This window comes from Anopheles funestus, chromosome 2RL (genome assembly GCF_943734845.2).
Source record: "Anopheles funestus chromosome 2RL, idAnoFuneDA-416_04, whole genome shotgun sequence".
NCBI classification, from domain to species: Eukaryota; Metazoa; Arthropoda; class Insecta; order Diptera; family Culicidae; genus Anopheles; species Anopheles funestus.
This window is the reverse complement of record NC_064598.1, coordinates 40,124,277-40,145,869: the sequence shown is the minus strand read 5'-3', so window position 1 is coordinate 40,145,869 and position 21,593 is coordinate 40,124,277. Positions and strand designations below refer to the sequence as shown.

The following is a 21,593-nucleotide window of genomic DNA, read 5'->3' as shown; positions in this document are numbered from 1 at the left end:
GGGGGGGGGGGGGGAGAGACAAGTGTAAGTAAAGCTATCTTAAGCAGTAGAACCAAATAAGACGAAAACCACAGCTAAAGCTTGCTTTCCTACGCGGCGCGGTAGTGTATGTGTTAAACGGCGCCAATTCCAATCGTCAGGTCCGGGTATCAAATCTCATCCGGAGCTTAACCTTATAAGTCGTTAAGCCAATAGGACAATATTTTTCACTTTCATCTTTAAAATTTTCATTTTATTTATTTTAACATTTGATGTAAATAAATAAAAAAATCTATGAAATGTATGAAAATAAATATTACAGTTCCGCAATTCATGATGAAAAATACTTAAAACAATACATTGTTAATTTCTATTCCTCCTTTGTTAATATCACCCAATGAACCGAAATCAAAGTAATAAGCTCATCAAGCATAAAGATTGCTACCTCATAGCGATCAACAGAGCATTCACAAAAATGTTTTCATGTCCTTCCTCACGAAGTACGACCTGTAATGGATGATTTTCTGTGGGGAAAAAATTATATGCGTTCCTCGTCATGTCATTCTCTAATTGACATCCATGGTAATGCCGCTCCGGCAAGCTTCCGGAGGAAGTATAAAAAAAAGATTCATCTTTCATTTTTCACCCTCCAATTTGGCACAATGTTTAACCTTTGTCGTTTGATTTAAGCTTCAGAATGGTTGGTAGGTAATGGTACTTTGAGCTTCAAGCTTAAAAATCATCGCAAACACATACACCAGTACCAGGGTCTGCTTAAGATATTCGTTTGCCGTACTTTTTTTTTTGTTCATCGCTTTATATCTCCCTTTTCTGTCTATTTATCTATCTTGCTCCAACAACTCCTGCGAAGAATAGGACTGCACACGATTGCTCGTTTCGGTGACAAAATTAATTAATTGAAAATGTTTGAATTTCATTAGTGCACGCGCTAGCGTTCGTGTCGATGGCACAAATTTCCGGTCAAAGTTCGTACAATTTCAGACCACCATTAGACCACATCGAAATGTGTTTATGCGTTCGGCATTCGTTTGCTTGTTTCTTTGGTTTAAAACAGAAAATAGCCTAAACGATTATTTTTCTCTCTAGTGAATTCGTTTCAATGAGCTTGATTTTTTCCCACTCTCTACACCATGTAGTGTGTCAAAACGCCTTTGCGGTACACTTTGCCAGTTTAGATTTGACTAAGGGATAAGCAACGAAAACACAGTATAACATCTCGAGGGACTCGGATAGGATTCGGCAAAAAAGGAAGCACGTAATCTCATTAAATTTACATGAGTCTGATCAAAATCTAATTACGAGATCGAACCGTATCAGGGGTCGAAAGGCCGCCAAAAATGTGGTCACACTGTATCCGGGACGGTTGCCATTTTTTTTCAATTTAGAAACGAAACTTGTGCACTCACCACCATTTCCCTTACCCAATCGTAACCGGACCTAATCGGCTACAACTCGGTGGATGGGTTTAAAAATTCAAGACCAATGATTTTTCAATCGCGACCATACCTCTTTCAGTTTTCAGCACTCCCGGTTTTGTTCTTCGCTAGCATCATGTTTTTTGTCGTACTTTTTTTTGTCGAGGCTCAGATTTTCATTTCGTTCCATTCCCTATCCTTCCGGCTAGGCAATCAAAAAACGAGACCAAATTTTTGTTGTTGCTAGTAAGGGAAGTTTGAACAAAAAAACAACCGTACGCACACACTAACGCATAAACCAAAAATGGATGGTTTAATCAACGGAAGTACGCCATTACTGATTCGGATGAGGGAGCTGATTTCAATTCAGTGCTACCGGTCTACTTTCCGGGCCGAGGCTCATGTAGCCTATAGACTGTTTGCTACGGATTTTTATCGATTTTGCTAATTTTAGAGACATTCTAAGTGCCTTTGGTTGTATACTACCGAAGCAACCAAAAAGCCTAGAAAGGCTGAAATGATTCGAAACATGATGAAATGATGATGGATCGATTCGTGAAGTCCGAAAGAGTTCTATTTCACTTTCAAGCTTCATAGTACTGCTTGCTTCTCTGTTTTTCATTTCGCAAAGTCCTCATTCGCAGTCGTAGGAAACACAAGTTAAATAAACCCTTTTATAATGGACCCACATTTACGAGTTGAATATGACAAAATGTACAGATTTTTAAAATGATTTTAGGTCATCAAAGGATTAATTTTCACATTTCTTGAATAAAACCGTATTTGCAAACAAATACACACACTTCTATTGCACCATGTGTAGTTGTCCTCAAAAATTATTATGAAAAAAATATGCATTAATGCACAGTTCCCCACATAACCGCATGGCTTAGGCTGCTCATTGTGATATTAAACGATTGACATAACAATGACTGTCACCGCAAGCTAGCATGTGAGGGATTAAAAACCCGAGAGCCCTACTTTGATAAACCGAAAAGAGAAAATGAAGTCAACAAAATATAATGACTCTTTCCATGGTATGTCCCTTACCATTCGTCAGCGATACAGTGACACTGGTAAGCAATAAGCGAGGCTTAAAACTTTATTACATTTTTAGAGTAACGATTCAAATAAGTAATACATGCAACTAGTACTGAAATGCAGGGTTGGCAAACATATTTTAATTATAATTTTTACTGCGATACTCTGCATAAGTAACTTCTAAAAAGTGACTATTCAATTGATGACAGTTTCGTTCTTAAAGGATAGCAAGTAATCAAACCTTTTCCCCTTTTTTCCATTCTTTTCAATATCAATGAAGAAAGTGATACTAACAAACTGTATACCACGAAAGAATGTTTTTTCTTCTCTCTCGCTGTACTCATGGATAAACACGTTCAACACCAGAACCATCTGCTATGGTATCACCTTTCAACGATCCGACTAGCGCTGAACCCATTTTCGCTGGATAAAGTTTTAGCATTGACATAGTTCTTACGTTACAAAACCATCTCCACTACGTCGAATGAAGGTAGCTTCATAGTTTGCTAAGGAGGTGACAGCTATAAATACGGTGCATAACTTAATTCTCTTCATTCACAGTACAGTTTACTACCGAATCTAAATCGTACTTGACGTGGGTGTTTATACCTATTATCACGTTTCTATTCATTACGATACATTTTAAATACAAAAGTGAAAATGATGCTGTTCCGCGTGGTAAGTACTTTTCATTGAATTTTCTGAATGTGATTAGTTAGTTAAATGATCTTTGATTAATTTTTGTTTTGCTAGTTTTTTATCGTGTGCGCTTTAATTGCCTTTGCAAATTCCCTCCCAGCACCGTCGCTTAGGAAAGTGATTGTTAAGCGACCGATCGTCGTAAAGTCAGCTCCCGTCATCGTACATCGTCCGATCGTTGTAAGAAAGTTCAGCTCCCACGGAGGATGGTGGTAGACGACGGCGGTTGGAAGTATGTTTCTGCATCACATTTCTGGCCATAATTATACCAGGCAAAAACTAAACTCCGTTGACTAGGAAAATCTTATCACCACTTCCCGTATGACCTACTTCCCAACAACGTTGATGTGCAGCATTCCGACCGATCCGCATCGATGACATCGATCCAATTAGAATGTTCACGTCCCAAAAAGCAGATTTTATATGTAATCGAACGAACCCTGAAATTGCTTCAATTAAGCCAAAAGCAACCACTCCGTTTGCCAGGCAAGGCGTAGACTCTAGAGCGCACAATAAATCGAATATCAGGCAACGGTCCTGGCAATCCGTTTACGGTTACCACCAACTACGGGCGACTTGTTGAAGAGTTTCTTTCCCAGTGCTATAGAGTGTGTGTGTGTGTGTGGGCACACTAATTCCATGGTTGATTTTTCCACCGGGATTGTTACTACTCACACCGCTTGCCATGTGATGGTGGAACCTTGAACGAATAGTAGTATTCAGTGAATCAAAGACAAAAAGGAAACCCAGTCTTTCCGATTGTAATCCATCTTAAAAAGAGAGTGTAAATGGTACGAATTCGAATGTTTTGCTCGCCAGCACATTTCAGCTGAAATTCCAAGTATATCAGAATCCATAGGCGAAAACTGTGAGCAAAAGGAGTGTTGTAGCCAAAAAGGACACTTCGGAAATTCAGATTCCACCTCAAAAAAGGCAAGAGTATCCAAAGCAACATTCAGTAAAGTGAACGTTTTCATCTAAAGAAAGTCCTTGGGCATCAGGTTTCAGCTTCAATGATGAGGACACTCGTAAAATCCGGTCATTATCGTAAAACTATACACGTTTCCCGAAAGGGGAACCGTACAGGGAAGAGAGAAAGGGGACCAAAATGGTTGGGAGAATTGCTTCTCCGCCTTTCTCCAATGGTTGAAGATGAAGCTGTTAGGTGTGGCCCTTGAAAGAACGCTACTACCCTGGATTAGTACACCGCCGGTTTTGGGGATTTATCTGGGCGGAACTTACTTACCAGTAAATGACCGGTTGGCAGGTTGTTTGGTCCTCGGTGAACGATTAGCGCCAATTGAATTACCTGTCCCTGTAGAAAACCCAGCAGAACCATGCAGAGATGTACACGTCGTGCAGGCACAACAAGCACTGTACACCACAACTCAAGCAGCCTCTGAAGAGGACAGATTGGATTTTGCACATGAGCGAATGAAGCTGGTTTGCATTGAATGGCATACGGCATTTAAGGTACGGGTTTTCTGACTTATGTTCCGTGTGTTATCCAGCATGGGAGACGAAATGAATGACCCAATTGATGTTACATGGTGATGGTACAAATTTTCCATCAGTGATCCATTCTTCGTGCATCAAAGTACGGTTTCCATCTTCCAAGGATTAATTCTTTCTTTACGTGAGTACATTTAGATACTCTTCCCCGCTTAAAACACATGACCTAACTCTTCTTTCATGCGGATTTTTACATATCTCCTTGTATCAGATGCCCGACGAGTGTACCGTATTGATTGTTGGAGGCAAAAAAAATCTGGAACAAAGCGCACTATCTTAGAAAATTAGAAGTCTTAATTTAGTATGCGTGTGCCAACGTTGACAACTACGTTGGATAAACACATGTCATGGTGCAACGTTGCAATGAGCCAGGCTACACTTATTGGATTGAGCTAATTTACGTGTTTGTTTGTGACAGCATTCACTTACTGACAACATCAGCAGTAATGAAGCAATGTAGCTATGTAGTCTGTACAACCACTCGAGTCTCCAGATACGAAAGACAATATAATCAAAGCTACCAAACGCTATGTAAAGAAAGGTCAGTCATCACTTAAATCCTTTTGCATTCCATCGGCAGTGGCTGTGACAGTGTTTATCCAATGGACGTCTCTAGTCCAGGACGTACATAGTAGCATTCCTGCGTGACAATCAATCCAACGGCGTGTGACATGGCCTTTAATTAGTGCCGAGTGGCTTTCCACTATCACACTCCCTATGTCTGACTGCTTTTTGAAGAATGTCTTACAGCATCGGCAGGCGGCAATCATTGACTTTTCGATTTCTAGGACGATGGATTTACCTTCAAACTTGATTCAATTGTAAAATTGCTTTATTTACCCAGTCCTTTTGGTCGTCCACATGGAAGAAGTCAAGATAATATATTGACAGACGACCGAAAGCGGTTACAGAGCTTAGCGGTGTGCAGCCAAGCCAAGCCAAGACCTCGAAGGATTAAGCGTCTGATAAGTAAATAAGTAAAACTATAACAGCAATGTTGTATAGACTCTTAAAACAAAATATCTTTTTTTCTAAAGGTATTGCCAACTTTTAATATCAGCTTAACTCTGATGCATAAAACCATAACTTTCCTACATTTGAAAATATTTTTCAATCATATTTTACATGTAATATACTTCATGTAATGTTTTATCTCCAACCATTCCTATTTATCATACAACCTATAATTGAGTCTTGATTAAAACACAAACATTAATTGATCATCTTCATCACGATCAGACGGACTAAATTAGAATGAGCAGCACATTATTGGACATAAAGCAGATGGTTTAATTAACAATTTGCAAGCAATTTGTGCAGCTGACAATAAGATCGACGTTGGATTATGTTCATGCTCATCAAACTACTGTCGAAACATGATTACACTTATGCTTAAGTAGAACACTGATGATTCGAAACCAATTGACAGCACAGTGGGTACCGTAGCACAAATATCGGGATAAAATTATTTTTGTGTCTTTTTGTATTTAATATGGAATAATATCACACATTTATCTTTACTGATCTTTACGATAATTAAAATAAAAATAGAATTGAAAACCACAATTAATAACCTTACCAAAACAGTAAGTTAAACAAAAATATCTGTATAATCCAATAAGTAGCAGCATATGAAATCTGAACCTAAATCTATGTGTTTTTTGCTCTTTTTTAATGTTTAAGTTTGATTATTTTTAGATAGAAATCCTCTTGGAGTAGGAAACTAAGATTTTGGTGTTTTCTTAGTTTGAACCAAAAGATTGAGCGAAAACTTCAAATTGATTTTTCGACTTTGCTCCCGGCAAATACCCAATGTGCAAATGCCCACAACCATAAACTTCTCATTCATTCCTAGATCCAAAAAATTAATATTAAAAAAGACGGTCTTTTTGTTGAATTATTTATTTTCTTTATTCAGCATTTATTAACTTCATTGGAGAGAAAGAATTTCTAGTTTACAATAAGAAAAGAACTGCCATTAAAATTGACACTAATAAAATGATAAAAGAAATGAAACCTTCTACCATCAATAGAGTAGCTATAAAAATATCATCATAGTCATTAACTCCCTACAACCAATCGATTCCAGAACGAACCGAGCTTATAAACAAAGACGACGGCTCAAGACATCATTGGGGGGGAAAAGTAAAATCGTGACACGAACCTCTTAAGGGAGATGAGAAGCAAGCGTACTCGGTTCGTATTATCTCAGCTACTTGAGCAGAAAATTGCTCGTCATATTTGTGCTATTAGCGCGACGGAAAATTGATTGTACGAGCGTACGCACGAGGCCTCCCAGCGGGAGTTCTTTTTAACATATTTGGCTTTTCCAACCAAACCAAAAAAAACGATGCGCATGCGAGCAGTTACCGAAATCCATCCAAGAATGTTAGCGTGGTGCCGTGGTTGTCTCTTGTTGTTGACATGTAAGCAACATTCCATCGCATGATCCACCATTACTACGTTTAATGAATATATTGATGCATTGTTTCAATTTCACAGTGTTGAACAACGGGAATGGGAAATCAATTTTATGTCAGTGCTGACGGCATTACGTGCAGCAAGCCCGATTAGGTGGATTTCGTTAAAATTGTCATTTGGGTTTACTTATTCAATTAAGTTTTTATTTTCATGGACCTTACAACACGGTGTAAGCTATCATAATAATTAAATAAATAAAGTAACTATTGATATTTATTGATGTACTAAACCACCGACATAATATTGCATTACACCTGGCATTAAAATTGTGTGTTTTGCAACTGAGGCATATAAATTTAAAGCATTTCTTTATTATGGGAAGTGCGGTAGAAAACACGAATGAAAACTTATGTTAAAGTACAACTTCGTAACCCGGAACAAACTGCTCATGATTTTGCCCGGACACGCGTCCTGCAGTCATGTTGAGCGCATCCATTCCTGTGCTTGTTTTTTTATCATAAGAACCACTGTTACTACGGCTTCCTTCAGATATACTTGAAGGAATGTAGCAAAAGAGGAGATTGTGTGTTTTTTTTTCTTCTTATTTCCCATATGCAAAATATTCAACTACGAGCGAAAGATTCCTTTTGTTGGTGCTACTGCCGGTTGGTCCGTAGTTTGTTGTGGAAGGGAAATTAAATTGAAAGAGTTTTATAAATTGAGTTTTGTTGCCAACTTTACTACATGTGCAAATATTACATTGCCGGCGTCGCGAATCGAGATGTGGAGACGCCAGTCGCTTTCTACCGGTTGAATCGGTTTTGGTTAGTTTCTGTGTACCCTATACTACACATCCCGTGTGAATGAACTTCTTGATGCTAAGTTTTCTCTCGGTACGTCATACAAATTTTCCTCCGCCATATAAAAAGGGGGGGAAAGATAGGGAACGCATTCGCGCAAAAAAAAGAAAAAAAGATGACTAAAGAATCTTACGATTGGGTAGAGTAAATGGAAATGAAATTTGTATTCGTACATGAAATACGTTTAAGAAAGGAATTGGCACAGAATCATCTTTGCAACGGGACAATCAACATTTGTTGCCATTTTTATTGCTGATATGTTGCGTAGGTGTTATGTTAAATGTAAAAAAAGTAAAGTAAAGCCAGTAAAAGGCTGTACAGCTTTATTATTAAAAGTAAAAGAAAAGCTTTGATTAACGTTTACATAACTGTTATACATAAGTTATAAGTTACACATTGTATAACTTAACTTTGTATAACGTTTACATTCGCTAGTAAAAAGAGATCCTCGACACAAAACTGCCAAAAACATTTGATTCAAGATGAACGATAAAGACAAGTAAACCCCAATTTCGAAGGTTAGCTAAACGTATTAATTTTCTCTATTGTATCCTTCGAATGGGACAGAAATGAACTGACAAATGCCCCCGATAAACACAGATAGCTCTATTAATTTGCTTCACTACCCAAAAACCTTCGTTCGCTCCTGCTCACTATCGATGGGACAAATCTTGCTTGATGCTTTAGTTTAGACGTGCCCTGCGAATCGGTAGCAATACTCACTTGCAATAGTAAAGCCGGCCATCCTTAGCCGTATGGGCCGTCCAGCCTTCCTTCAGCTGCTCTTGAAGCGTCTCCAGATAACGGCTAACGTCCTGTATGGGTGGTGTCGACGAGGCACTGGATGAGGAGGTCAGTGACGAGGGTTGCTGGGCCGAAAGTAGGTTTGGTGCATGTTGTTGATATTGGTTGTGCTGCTGTTGGAGTTGCTGTTGAGATTGCTGTTGGTGTTCTGTACTGAGCGTAGGTCCAGGTTGCAGTAGCATTCTGTTGCGGTCGACGTTCTCCGGCAACGACGAGCGACGTCGTTATCGAAGCGAGAAGAGGAGAGCAAAGGAATATCTAGAAGTATGAACGAATGAATTGAGAAAAGAACACAAAAGAAAATTAGATCAAATTGCAAACATTGGTGTAAATTAAAGATAATAATCAGGTTAATTGAAATACAATAAACAGCTGTTGGTGAAACATAATTTAATATGACATATCAATTATTCAATATCGTAGTCATTTTTGTCTAATTTTTCTATCTTTTTTTATTTACCCTTGCAATTATAAAAAATATATTTTTCTGCATATGCTTAATCAAATCTTTACCTACATTAGAAATGCAATTTTAGTCAAACTAAATCTAAATTTCGTATACATCGAATCAACCGGTTTAAATTTCAATCACATGGAACATTTCAATCTCTAGGCATTCAACCAGCATCATATTGTGATGCCATTGTTCCAATGGTGCTTATCTGTTATACCTATAAGGAACACCTTGTCACTAAGCGTTTTCCTCATCGGGAAGGGAAAAGCTCATTCACGACGCTACAAAACACCCGACGGGACTAATCTTTGCAACCCAATCAGCAAAGCGTCAGTCACACATCGTGCAAGAATAGTTAAGGATACACTGTGGCCAGATTGAAATTGAATGTGGCATTAGTGTCACAAGAAGATGGCAACTTTCCTTTCAATCTACATTCTCAATGGTTGAATCCCGCTTGCAGACGAATCAGCCAAGAACAGAGAAATGTTTATGACAATCGTAGCTGCTACCAATCGTCAATATTTCGCACGTTCTTTTTCCACCACAATAGACGAGAGCAACTAATATGTTGAATTCAGAAAGGAGTTTCGAGTTTAAGAAGTTTTCTTTCATTTTGCTCACATTTCAAGCTTTTGCACATCAGCTTCTAATGGCAAGCGAAGATAATGACGAACCAGGCTGGAGCAGTAACCCTACAGAATGTAGAAAAAGAGATCCACATGGACCAGCTCCATCGTTTGTCATTAACCCTTTGATGGATAATATTTGTGAAAGTCATATTTATATAATTTATTTCAGTTCTATATGATGCACTAAGCATTTGTTGTAGCAAAAATAAAAAGCTGATTGTTCGTCACATAAAACTTATTAAATTTTATTAAAATATAATGACGTTATGAGTATTTTCAACTCCATGCCCTGCTGTGGGCTTGAAGAGCGACGTGCATTGCACAAATAAATTATGGTTGGGCGTTGATGACGAAGACATAAATACTAAAATGTAGATTCTTCAAGAAACTGCTAAAAAAGGATCTACACGAACGAAACGGAAGCTTGAAGCAAGGATCTGGCGAATGTCTGTCTTTATAATTGAATTCAGGCGCATACCAGAGTCGGACAGGCACTGCCTTACACTACTGCACGCCGTTCTGCATCGTCTGCTATCCCTTACCTAACGAGACGTGTACGAAGACTTTTTTCTTAATGGTCGTATCTTGAACCATATCCGTAAACTTCCGAGTGTCCAGCATTTTCAAGCGCGGACGCGTCTGTGTATATGAGTAGCAGGAAGGAGATGGAAAGGATTCGCAACAATCCTTCCACTTTTCCAGCTACAGGACACGGGCAAAAGCAATTGAGTTTTGTGCAACAGCTGCGTTTCACAGCCACTGTCAGTCACACTCACGCCACACGCAGAAACACGATGCAATTGGGTTAGTGCAGCTCGTTCACGATGGTGATGGATGAGTTTCAACCTTCTGCATTGTGCTTTTGTGCTGTTAATGCTTTTAGAAGAAATACGAGGACTCCCGTTGCGCCACGCTGCTAAGATGAAAGATTGTTTCCGACTATTTGCTAGCCTATTTTTACCATCCCCGCCATCTACGAAAAGCTCTGTTTTCATGTTAAGCCACAACGCAGCGGTCGAAGCGTTTTTAGATGTGGTCTTGGTATTTCGTAAAATAAATGAGGTACTTTAGTTTGAGTATTTTGCACGATATGTTGTTGAAGCAATGTGTTAGCGTAGGTTATGAAATATTTTTCTTCAATTCTTTTTTCCTGCTTTTATTTTTTTACTTTATTTTATTGCACAACGTAAAAGTATTTTTTTTTATATCCGATTATGATGACATTTGTCGTATTGTCGTAAAAATATCTTTTTCTAACAAAAAACGGATTGTTCTGCTATTTTAATTGCCACCAGCAGGCGTACATTTTCCTTGCGATCCTTCCTTAACGCCACATTACACTCAAACAATCGCACGTTTTGTTTGTCCTTACAATAAATGGAAAGCTTGATTGTGATGCGATGATTACCGACCAACCGATGTGAAAATCCCTAATAACTGCATCTGCGATTGTGTTCTATTGTTTAATGTAAAGGAAAAACAAAAACAATTTGAACTTAACATATTGCGTAAGTTCAACAGAATGGAACAGAAAATGATTACTGTAAAACTAAAAATATCTACTTATACTTAACAAAGTGAAAGCGGGCTCTAGGCGTAAAAATGTCGTGACCGCAACTAAACGTTCTGTCTCTACAATTGCATGGAACGGCCAGTAAGACCTCATGATGGCAACAATGCAGACAAATTCTGATATTCAATGATTAACCACACCGAACATAGGGTGGCGGACTACTCATTACGGTACGGTTGCAATTTCCGGTTCAATTCTCATCTGCCAGCCAAATGAAATGACACAAAACGAATAAAAAGCGTTTGTTACTATTCCACTTTGTAGTATACGTCACCAAAGTAAGCAAGAGTAAAAGAAAATGAAGAAAAATTAAAAAAAAAACACTTTAATCGGTAATTTGTTTTGAAAGAATTAATAAAGTGACTAAAATAATTTGAGACTTATAAAATATTTTTCAGATATGTAATTCCTGTACACATTTTATTCATAATTTATACCGATAATTATATACTATAAAAATATATTACATATGTTCCACAGTACTGAAACACACTAACATAATTGAAATTAAATATTCTCTAACAATAAAAGCGAGTGGATTTCCTTTGAGATCTGGATTTGAAAGACAAGTATAAAACACATTTTACTTGACACGCGAAATAGCAAAAAATACCATCCGAACCACATACCAACGCATCACCATCAACCTTGAACGAAACCGAAACGAACGGACCAACCACTGCTGGAATGTTTGGGAAATGAAATTTTAATGGCTACGGTAATAGGACTGTACGCTTATGCGCAAATTCATTTCTGCACTTTCCCACAAATTCTGCAATTACTTCCCGTGTCCCGTGACGGGCACAGAAGAATGTGACGCATATTTTGGGATGTTGATTTATTCTACCATCATTAAGAGTGCGCGTTAGAAGAATCTGGAGCTGTGTATGCATGGCACGCAAACAAATGGTTTAGCATGAATGATTTCTGATTAGTCGTTATAATTGATATTGTACGTAAGCAAAAAAACAAGTTGCATATTCATATTCATTAAATCGTAATCAATTTCTGTGCGATGGTACGTACATCAATGTATCAAAATCAAGGAAAGATATAAATTATGTTTCATTTATTGCATTCTTGACATTCAAATATTGTACATATTTATACTAATTTGCTTATATTAGATATTTGCTTAATATCTCGTAAATTTCCAAATTAATTTCCATTATCCAAAACAATAACAAAACGACTTTTTATACATTTTTTTAATTTTTGTATATTCTAAAACGGATATCTAAAATTGATATGACTTTATGTTTAAATAATGACGAGATCTATGAGGTGTACGACGAGCTCATACAATGAATAAAACTCGCCAAGTTCGGGTAGGTGGTCATGTCATTCGAATGACACTGGAAGACCTAGTCTGTCAAATCCTTGTAGATCGACGAAGCGGTTGAAGCGGCTGATAAATAAGAAAATTATGTTTAAATAAATAACTAGCAGTTGTTTTCAATACACTTGAATAACTATCTTTCATTCTAATAATTTTTAACAAATAATTTTCCAGCACTTCATATCGCAATTAATGTGTCATTTGAGGACCTTCGGCAATACGGATCTTTGGTCTTCAAGCTCCGCTATAGCTTCCTATTTTATTGCATTATTCCCTTCACCAAGTATCCTGTTGTCTGCAATAAATAATCTCATTTCACGAATTAAAAGAATAAATGTATTTATTGCACACACACAAACGGTGTGGGTAGAATATTATTTTGCCATAATAAATAAGCTTCATGTAAGTGCTATTATTTGACTGTGGATATTGGCATTTTTAAACGTTCCACAAAAAACATTATTCACCCTAAGGATAAACATTGCCCACGTGGGAACTGAAAAACTTTGTCTCCTAACAACGTGTATCACTTAACATTTTGTAGCTCGAAAGGCTCCCATTGCGACGACGAGATGACATTCAATTAAAGCATCTTAAGCCGGAGCATGGGGCCAGGTGTTTTCCGAAGTTCATGGTGTTCTGTTTTTTTTTTTTTTTTTTTTGCACAAAAAGTTTTCCAGCCCATCCAACAGATAAGTCACGGCACTGAATGTGCCGATCCTATTAATAAATGCTTCCCGGCTATGACCGTCGTGGTGACGGAAGGAGAGAGAGATATATATATCCGAACGAGAAAAGCTTTTCCCGACATGACATTGTTTCGTTGAACTTCCGCTCGACAGATGAGTGGCCTGGCCTGATGGCAGCCGGCGTGGTGCCTGGGTGCCAAAAAGTTTTACAGAAATTCTACCCAGAACCGGGAGAGTTGGCGACGACGACCAGCGCAAATTCGACAGTGGGATTTAGCATCCCACCTACCTACCTAGAATACGATGAAGCTGCTTGAAAGCCGCACATCATCTCGGTTGTACGCGTCCAAAGTTCCAGAGTTTCGTCCCAGGGCAGCATATCAAGCCAAATAGTGGCACGGTAAATTCGGCCCAAAAACGCTATCGTTTAGAACCGTTCTCGTTCGAATGTTATCGAACGGGGACTGGTGAAGCGGCTTGCTGAACGCGAAGCCATCGAAAAACTTTGCGTAAGGATATTAATTCACCATAGCAAACAACTAGCGCAAGAACGCAAAAGTTTGTACGTTTTGCCAAGAATTTTAAGTTCGCAATTGTGTGACAGTGTGGAAGTCGATCGTGTCCACGGTTGCAGCATCCCAACATACCTCACGCGCGGGCTTTTGAGACTTTCGCAGAAAGCGAATAAGACGGCCCTTTTAACAGGCCTGTTTCATTGCTACCCAAAACAGCGCGAATTTTCCACATTTTCCCATCGAAAATATCTCTATCTATGGATGGGGCCATGGGGTGAACGTAGTTTAGTGAGCTTGCATGAGAGCTAGAAGTTCATTGGGTAGGTATTTATGTGCTTTTTCCCAGTCTGCAATGTGTGGTATTTGAATCTGATGAAGAAAAAAAATCCGAACGATGGAGAATGTTTCCCCGCCACATGCCGTTTTAGAATGAAGATGTATAGCTATACAGCTGCAGGGGAAGAAAGCTTATCTACCAAGGCATTTTTTGAGTCTAAAAGTATTTGCGTGAATTATGTTTGCGTACGTAATTCGAAGTAAAAAAAAACTGTTCTCCCTCTCCCTCACATTACATTGCGAGTCCCCGTAGATATGACAAAGTTAGACAATATAGCAAGAAAATTAAGTTTGTATGTTGTAAATTAGCATAATGCATGAACTGTTTTGCATGTATTATTGGATGATTTATTGAAACATTCTATTTTTTCACTGTGTTCTAAGGTCTTTTGCACACAATGAAAAATATGATTAATATAAGTAAAAGTTTATTGTTTTTTTTTTTTGCTCGGTTAGAACGGCCTGGCCGTATCAAGACTTATTTTACCACGTAGCAGGATAGTCAGTCCATGCTACGGGGGGACGGTCCGGATGGGATTTGAATCCGGTCCTGCCGTGTGGACGGGCGCCGTTTATCACATGCATCACCGGGCCGCCCCGTAAAAAAAGTTCATTGTTAATCATTTGAATTTTGCAACCCTAAATAAAACATCAAGATTAAACACTGAATAAACACTAAATTTATGATATGAGAGTAGTTAAGTTACAGGAATATAAAACTATTTTAAATAATGATAATAAGTAGGGAATAAGCTAATTTCTAAAAACAAAATAATCCTGGGTTTTTTTGTCAATTTTTCCCTATGGTAAAACTCAAAAATCTATAGTCAACGTCTCAAAAATGTTAATGATAAATACATATTAATAATTATTGTGTTAAGGTTTGAAAACTAAAAACCGGTATCAATATGAATTTAAAAATGAAAACTAGCATTAGCAATGAAATAAATAACATTTATCTATTAGGCAACCAAGTAAGTAAGCACTGAATGACATTGAACATTTTTTGACACAACAAGTTTATTTTTTTGCTTGGAATTGGACATTTTTTAGGCTAATAGAGTTATTGATAAATATCGGAAATTCTTGAAAACAAATAGGAGAAAAAAAACTGGGTGACGCTTTCATTTTGGATAGAAGGTTGGCGTAATGATTATCGGAATATTATTTCATCTTCCTCAGTGGCGTTTTCAGTGTATAGTTGAGGATGGTTCGTAAATGAGTGTTTTTATTCAAATAAAAATATTACATAAACAACTGGGTAGAATATATTTAATTTTATTATAATAATGATGCGCAGCAGCTTTAGTGATCCGAGATTTTCTTTCAAAACACATTTTTACTTTTCAACTCCCCCAATTGCTAAGTCAACCCACAGATACATTTTTTTTTTTGGTTGGCAACATTCCTTATTCACCGATTGGCGCTCAAAATTCCACGGCCATATACATGTGCAGGGTAGAGACAATATGAATGAGGCAAAAATTCCTGTCGGATCAAATGTCAACAGCCATACGCTTTCGAAACACGGTGCAAAGCCGCCGACAGAGTCGACATGATGTGCCAGCACGTTTTCGGCACGGTACAAGCCAGCTAATCCCAACGACGTAATCTTCTGATCCCATCGCCGTGCCATTTGGACGGAAGCTTTCCTGATCCCCTGCTGCTCCGGATGCCAACGCAATCCTGTCTGATTGGAGCAACGACACAGTCACCAAAAAAAGTTCCACCAACGAATCGAGAGCAAACTTCCGACTCATTCTTAGAGCCAGCGCTACAACGGTTACTACTACCTTCTAGTGTATTTCACGGCAGGAACCATTTCAAACGAATATTTTTTACCTTACCGTTTTGTGAGCATCACCGATGCGGAAGTATTGAATATGTTCCGAATCTGATTTTTGTCTCGACATTTCGAAGGATTGTTTATGTTGAACGACTGCTGCAGACACAATCGCATCCGTTGCGTGGGTTGTTGCTTATGAGATTGAGAAAAAATTAAATGTTTGTTTTTCTTAATACGTCCGTTCTTAAGATGCAAACAAAAAGTACTAAAAACCAAAAAGTCATTTCTTGAAGAATCCTGTCAATTTCAATATGATATCACAATATGTAAGCATGTGTAATAATTCAAAAAATCAAAATTCACAACAGGAACCCGGCCCGGTGATGCATGTGGTAAACGGTGCCAGTTCCACTCGACAGTACCGGGGGTCAAATCCCATCAGTACCGTCTCTCCCTGTGCAAATATTGACTATCCGGCTAACGGGTAAAAAATAGTCCAGTATGCCAGAAATGGCTTAAGGTCGTTATGCCAAGAAGAAGAAATTCAAAATTCAATTATTCAGAACATTCAGTTGTATTTTTAAACCAAAAAAAAAATTTATATTTTATCCAATTTTCCATGATTTGTATATATGGTGTGTGAAATGAATTACAATAAACATCTTTTTTATCATACAACTCATTTTGTACTGGATCTTTCAAATCTCAAATCTTTCTGAAAAATTTTGCCATATATGTAAAAGACGGAGAATTCGAGTCTTTATTATATAATTTCGTTTCGAAATTCACAACACGACTGCCTGACTGACTGTCGTGTTAGTCTGATAGCCTTCCAGGGCTGTCAAACGCAATTGTTACATATACATACTGTAAAGAATAAGTAGATCATCATCTTAGGGGATAATTTCTTAGGAAAGCGTAAATTCAATAACATTTTTGTTGTTTGTGATAGCAATAAACTATAATTAAATTACAGTGGAATTAAAATCAGCATAAATCTTGCCATAATACATTCAAACCCAAATAAAGCCAAAAGTTAGCGGTAAAAACGTTCGTGGAACAATTCAAAAATACCATTACAGGAAAAACCGATTCACATAATATATTATAATCCTGCAAGCACTTTACTAAAATAAATCACATAGCTTCTCGTACAGCTTCAGATTATTTAGCTAATCATGCGGAAAAGAAAAATCACCATCTGCCTACTTCATCAACATTCCATTCATTCTGGCAAGCAACTTTGGCCACCGTGCTTTAGTCGATACTGTAAGACAGGAAAACTCCTTCTCTTTTCAAGTCATCAGTTGAAGTTCGTTTCGATGTTTAGAAATACCATCACAACATTAATTATTTAGTGACGAAGCGTCATTGATAGTTGAGGTTGTATAATTTATCCAAAGCCAATTTAAGACACCTTACACCTAAACACGATAGCATTTTAATATTACGTTAACTTTAACTATAACTTTAAAAACAAATGACATTTTTTACAACAAAAAATTATAAAAAATTGTACATAAAACATAAAATCAAGAAAGTAGCATGAATTTCTTTTCACACTTGTAGATATACAATTAAAACATTTGGAAAAATATTACAAAATTATCTACTAACAGGAAACTTTCTTCACCAGCCGCTATCAAAAAGTTGTAGGTTCCACTTAAAAGTTGACGAAATGAGAAAATAACAAACATTTCGTCATAGCACGGGTACGGGACGTGATGAACACCTTTGCAAATGCTCATGTGCTGAAGCAAAAATGTTACAGCATCAAAGGCAAATTTCTCGAGGATCCAAGGACAACCGTGACTTTCATCTCGCTCATTAGTATCTCCATATGATTTCATGATTGAAATGCGATGATGATCCATCATTAACGGTAATGAGCCGGGTCTGTATCATAATCATGGTACACCTTAAAACTGCTGAACAGTAAAAGAAAAAATGCGGCAACAGTTAAATTAACCTTTGCGCTTAAAAACACAAAGCTTAGAAGATTCTTAATAGTATAAAACCGAAATATACAAAACAGCAAAAACTATGTTTTTTTAAGTAGGTAATTGAAAATCGTTTCATGAAAATCGCAAATTAAAATAAATAATAAATTCTCGACAAAAATTTATATAACTTTTGTCACCAAAGAATAATCATTACAGCGTTTTAAGGCAATGAAATCTTTAGTCCAAACACTTTATAAAACAAAATATTTATAGAACATCACATGTAATCTAAATCTAAACAAACTTCAAATATTTTTTCTTCCTATTACTTATCAAATATCTTTTTAATAATTTAATAATTATTAATTATTTAACCAACAATTAATAATTAACCAGCAATAATTTAGCCAGATTGCAAAATAAACATTACGATTTGAGGCAAATTGCGTTACTCACTCATGGGTAAAACTCTTAAGATTTAACTTCGCAATCTTACTAACAATGCCTAACCTATTATTACTTTTGAAATGATTGCCGTTATGCAACTACTAGCGCGTAAATTTACTACCACCGGGGTACACACATAACCTGAAACCGAATAAAAACTATCCCGTATGGGATGTCTTGAAAAAGGGAAAATCACGTTCCCAGTTTCCAATTCCCTAGAAAAACGATTTCTCGCCTATGACCCTTCCCTGAGAAGGGACCCCGCCGTTTCCCCGTTTAGAACATTCAAACGGCTTAGGGCCTGGTGTTCATTCGCATCTGTCGTCAAGTGGGACACGTCGCACTCACCCCGTAGGGCTATATTTAGCAGATAACTTCATGACGAGTGAGGAAAACCCGAACCATTTCCCATCTTTCGTTTCACTACCCTGAGGGCTCCCGTACTACCAGTCTGCCTGTCCTAACGATATCTGCTCTAATTTAACCACTACTACAGTCAAACAGTATGCAACCGGGGAAAAGGCATATGGTTCCGGTACCTTCCACGGTTTATATATATATGCATATCGGGCTTAGGTTGAATGACGTATTTTGTTTTCAAACTTTCGTGGTAGAAGTGGCTTTTGAATCATCAGACACACACATACTTTTAATATTAAGTCGGTTAGTGGGTGACAAAACATCAAAACACTGAAAGATGCTTTTTACACATTTTCGTTGCAAAATGAAATGTTTTAAATTCCACATATGAGTTATTTTGTTTATATTTATTACATCACGTCATACTTGAGCTGAATTAACATGAAAAAGAGAATAAATAAATTTAGTTAAACACACTTTCTTCTGGTTATAACAAGGAGTTTGATTTTTGGTTCAGCGGTGCATATTAATTGTCAATTATTCTTCACTCACATCCACGCCATTCTGTTATGGCCAATTCAAACAATAAATCTGAAAAGAACAGCAAACAAGATGAGCTCTGCTTAGTTTACTCCTAATTGTATAACCTCTTAAGATCGTCTCCATCGGAAGGATTTAGAGCACAAACGGGGCCGAATATTGAACGCGGGAAAAACAAACCATGATAAGACGTGTCAAACGAGATGGTTGGGCATGATCATCGGCGACAATGTTTGAGCATCGGAGATACGAAAAAAAAGGGCTAACTAAGTGTCATAATGATATTTAAGAACATCGCCGATACATCTCTCACAGCCAATAACGATACCCCTGTACCTTTTGCCCATATACCTTCGTCTTAACGGTGGTTAAAGAATTGGAAGCTACATTCAAGTGTTGCAGCTTCTACTGCTTCAATTTTTTGTCCCTCTATTGCCTCCATCTTCGATGACATCCATCCCGTTTCCCGTTTGTGCAAGCGTATCGAAAAATACGGTACGTTCCGAACCCAGAGACTCGGTAAGCACTTACATACATCGCAATGCTTTTGGTTCTTTCGATAAGAGACTCCACCACACACACCAGGGTGGCGGGAGCAAAGTAACATACATTCTTGATGTAAACGGCCATGTAGAACGGGAGGGATAAAGTGAGTGAAAAGTGTGTCAAACACAGCGTTCGGGGCGACATTCGAGAAGTGACGTCGTTCCCCCCCGGTTGGCATGAGTGGCCATTTATGTAACACACTCGATCACGGGCGAAAGGAAGTAGGGCGCATGGTAACACGGTACCACTCCCGGAACCGGTTTCCATTACATGATTGTGAATGGGTAGAGAAGAAGATCGGAATAATGCTTCAAATGCGTGTGTAGGCGAAGGAGAGCGAGAAGTGGTGCTGTACGACACGACAACGGGCAGGAGAACCGTCGGATCTGTTTCCCGGTTTTCATTTCAATCGTGCCACGCTCCACATTTAGCCAACCTTGGCTTTGGAGTCTTTCGGTGCGATGTTGCTGGCCAGCAAAACGTTCAGCAATACAATAATCTTAGCACTAGCAGAACCAATTCCATCACACTGGTTTCACGGTTTTTGGAAGTCTCGGAATTCGAATGGTTTTTCTCGTGTAATTTTTACACATCCATACATGTTTTTTTTTCTCGGAATAAGATTCCAGCGTAGCAAAAGATGGCTGCACATGGTGAGAAGCACGTCATAGATGACAGCTTGTGCCGTTCAAACATGTACTCTAAACGTACCGTGTACTGACAGTTTGTAACACATCTACTATCCGCTCTAGCACCTTCAAACGGTGCTGATAGAACGAGACACTTCTCCTTCGTCCAACAGACAAACCATGGCGGGAGTTGGTCATTTTGTATCCACAAAACTGACGGCGGCCGTAAAATAATAAAAAAAACGTATAAAACAACAATAAACGTCAAATCGGAAAGCAATCGCCAGGGGAAAGCACTACTGGCAGCGGTAACTGATTTCAAAACGTACGAAAGCTTGGGAAAAAGTTAGCTCCGGAGCACCACAAATATGTTGTGAATGAACGAAACGTGTGAAGTTATGTCTTTTCTGCTGCTACCGCGCTATGATTACGCTTCCCAACCCGCGCCCAGTTTGTTCAGTTTCGTTTGATTCGGGCATCGAAATGACAACCCGTTGAACGGGACAAATAGATTGATATGGCTGGCAACCGCTGTGCGGTGATGGTGCGTGTCAATCATGCGAACGCGAACTGTGTAAGGTTCCCCCGTTCGTTGGGAATTGTCGCACGTCAAGAGGATAATTATCCATTAAATTTGTTAGTTTTTCGCTCGGCTGATTGACACTTAATTTTAGATTTTTTTCTTTTTTGTTTTTTTTTTTTGAGAGGGTCGTTCCAGTCAATATTGGGCAACAGTGCACAAATATTCGTTGGCTTGGTTGTGCGTTTCTCGATCGATTAAAATGTTAACCCATGCGGTTAAAAGCATTTGTGTCTGGGCAAATCAATCAAAACCTATGAGCATGTTTCGGAACGAAAACGCAAATGTGGCATTACGATACAATTCTAAATTAAGAATTTTTACATAACATGTCACAGGACAGGACACGGCGGATCGCTGGTGCATGTGATAAACGGCCTCTGTTCCACAGGACAGGTCTGGTTGCCAAATTCCATCTGGACCTTCCCATCTGAGCAAGAACTGACTATCCGGCTACGTAGTAAAAATAAGT

At 38.1% G+C, this 21,593-nt stretch overlaps 1 protein-coding gene and 1 long non-coding RNA gene across 7 annotated transcripts in view; one reads left to right on the top strand and one right to left on the bottom strand.

Moving 5' to 3' along the window:
* The window catches only part of LOC125763270 (uncharacterized), a 148,213-nt gene that overhangs the window by 55,669 nt on the left and 70,951 nt on the right, over positions 1–21,593 (bottom strand). For all 6 annotated transcript variants that reach the window (XM_049426178.1, XM_049426180.1, XM_049426179.1 and 3 more), the window contains one exon: positions 8,672–9,010. In XM_049426178.1, coding sequence (XP_049282135.1) covers positions 8,672–8,934 — 263 coding nt within the window. In that variant the 5' untranslated portion in view covers positions 8,935–9,010. The remainder of the gene's footprint in view (positions 1–8,671; positions 9,011–21,593) is intronic.
* Positions 20–3,723, top strand: LOC125763276 (uncharacterized). The gene is made up of 2 exons (XR_007418335.1): positions 20–3,134; positions 3,210–3,723. It is a non-coding gene; the product is annotated as an uncharacterized LOC125763276 (long non-coding RNA).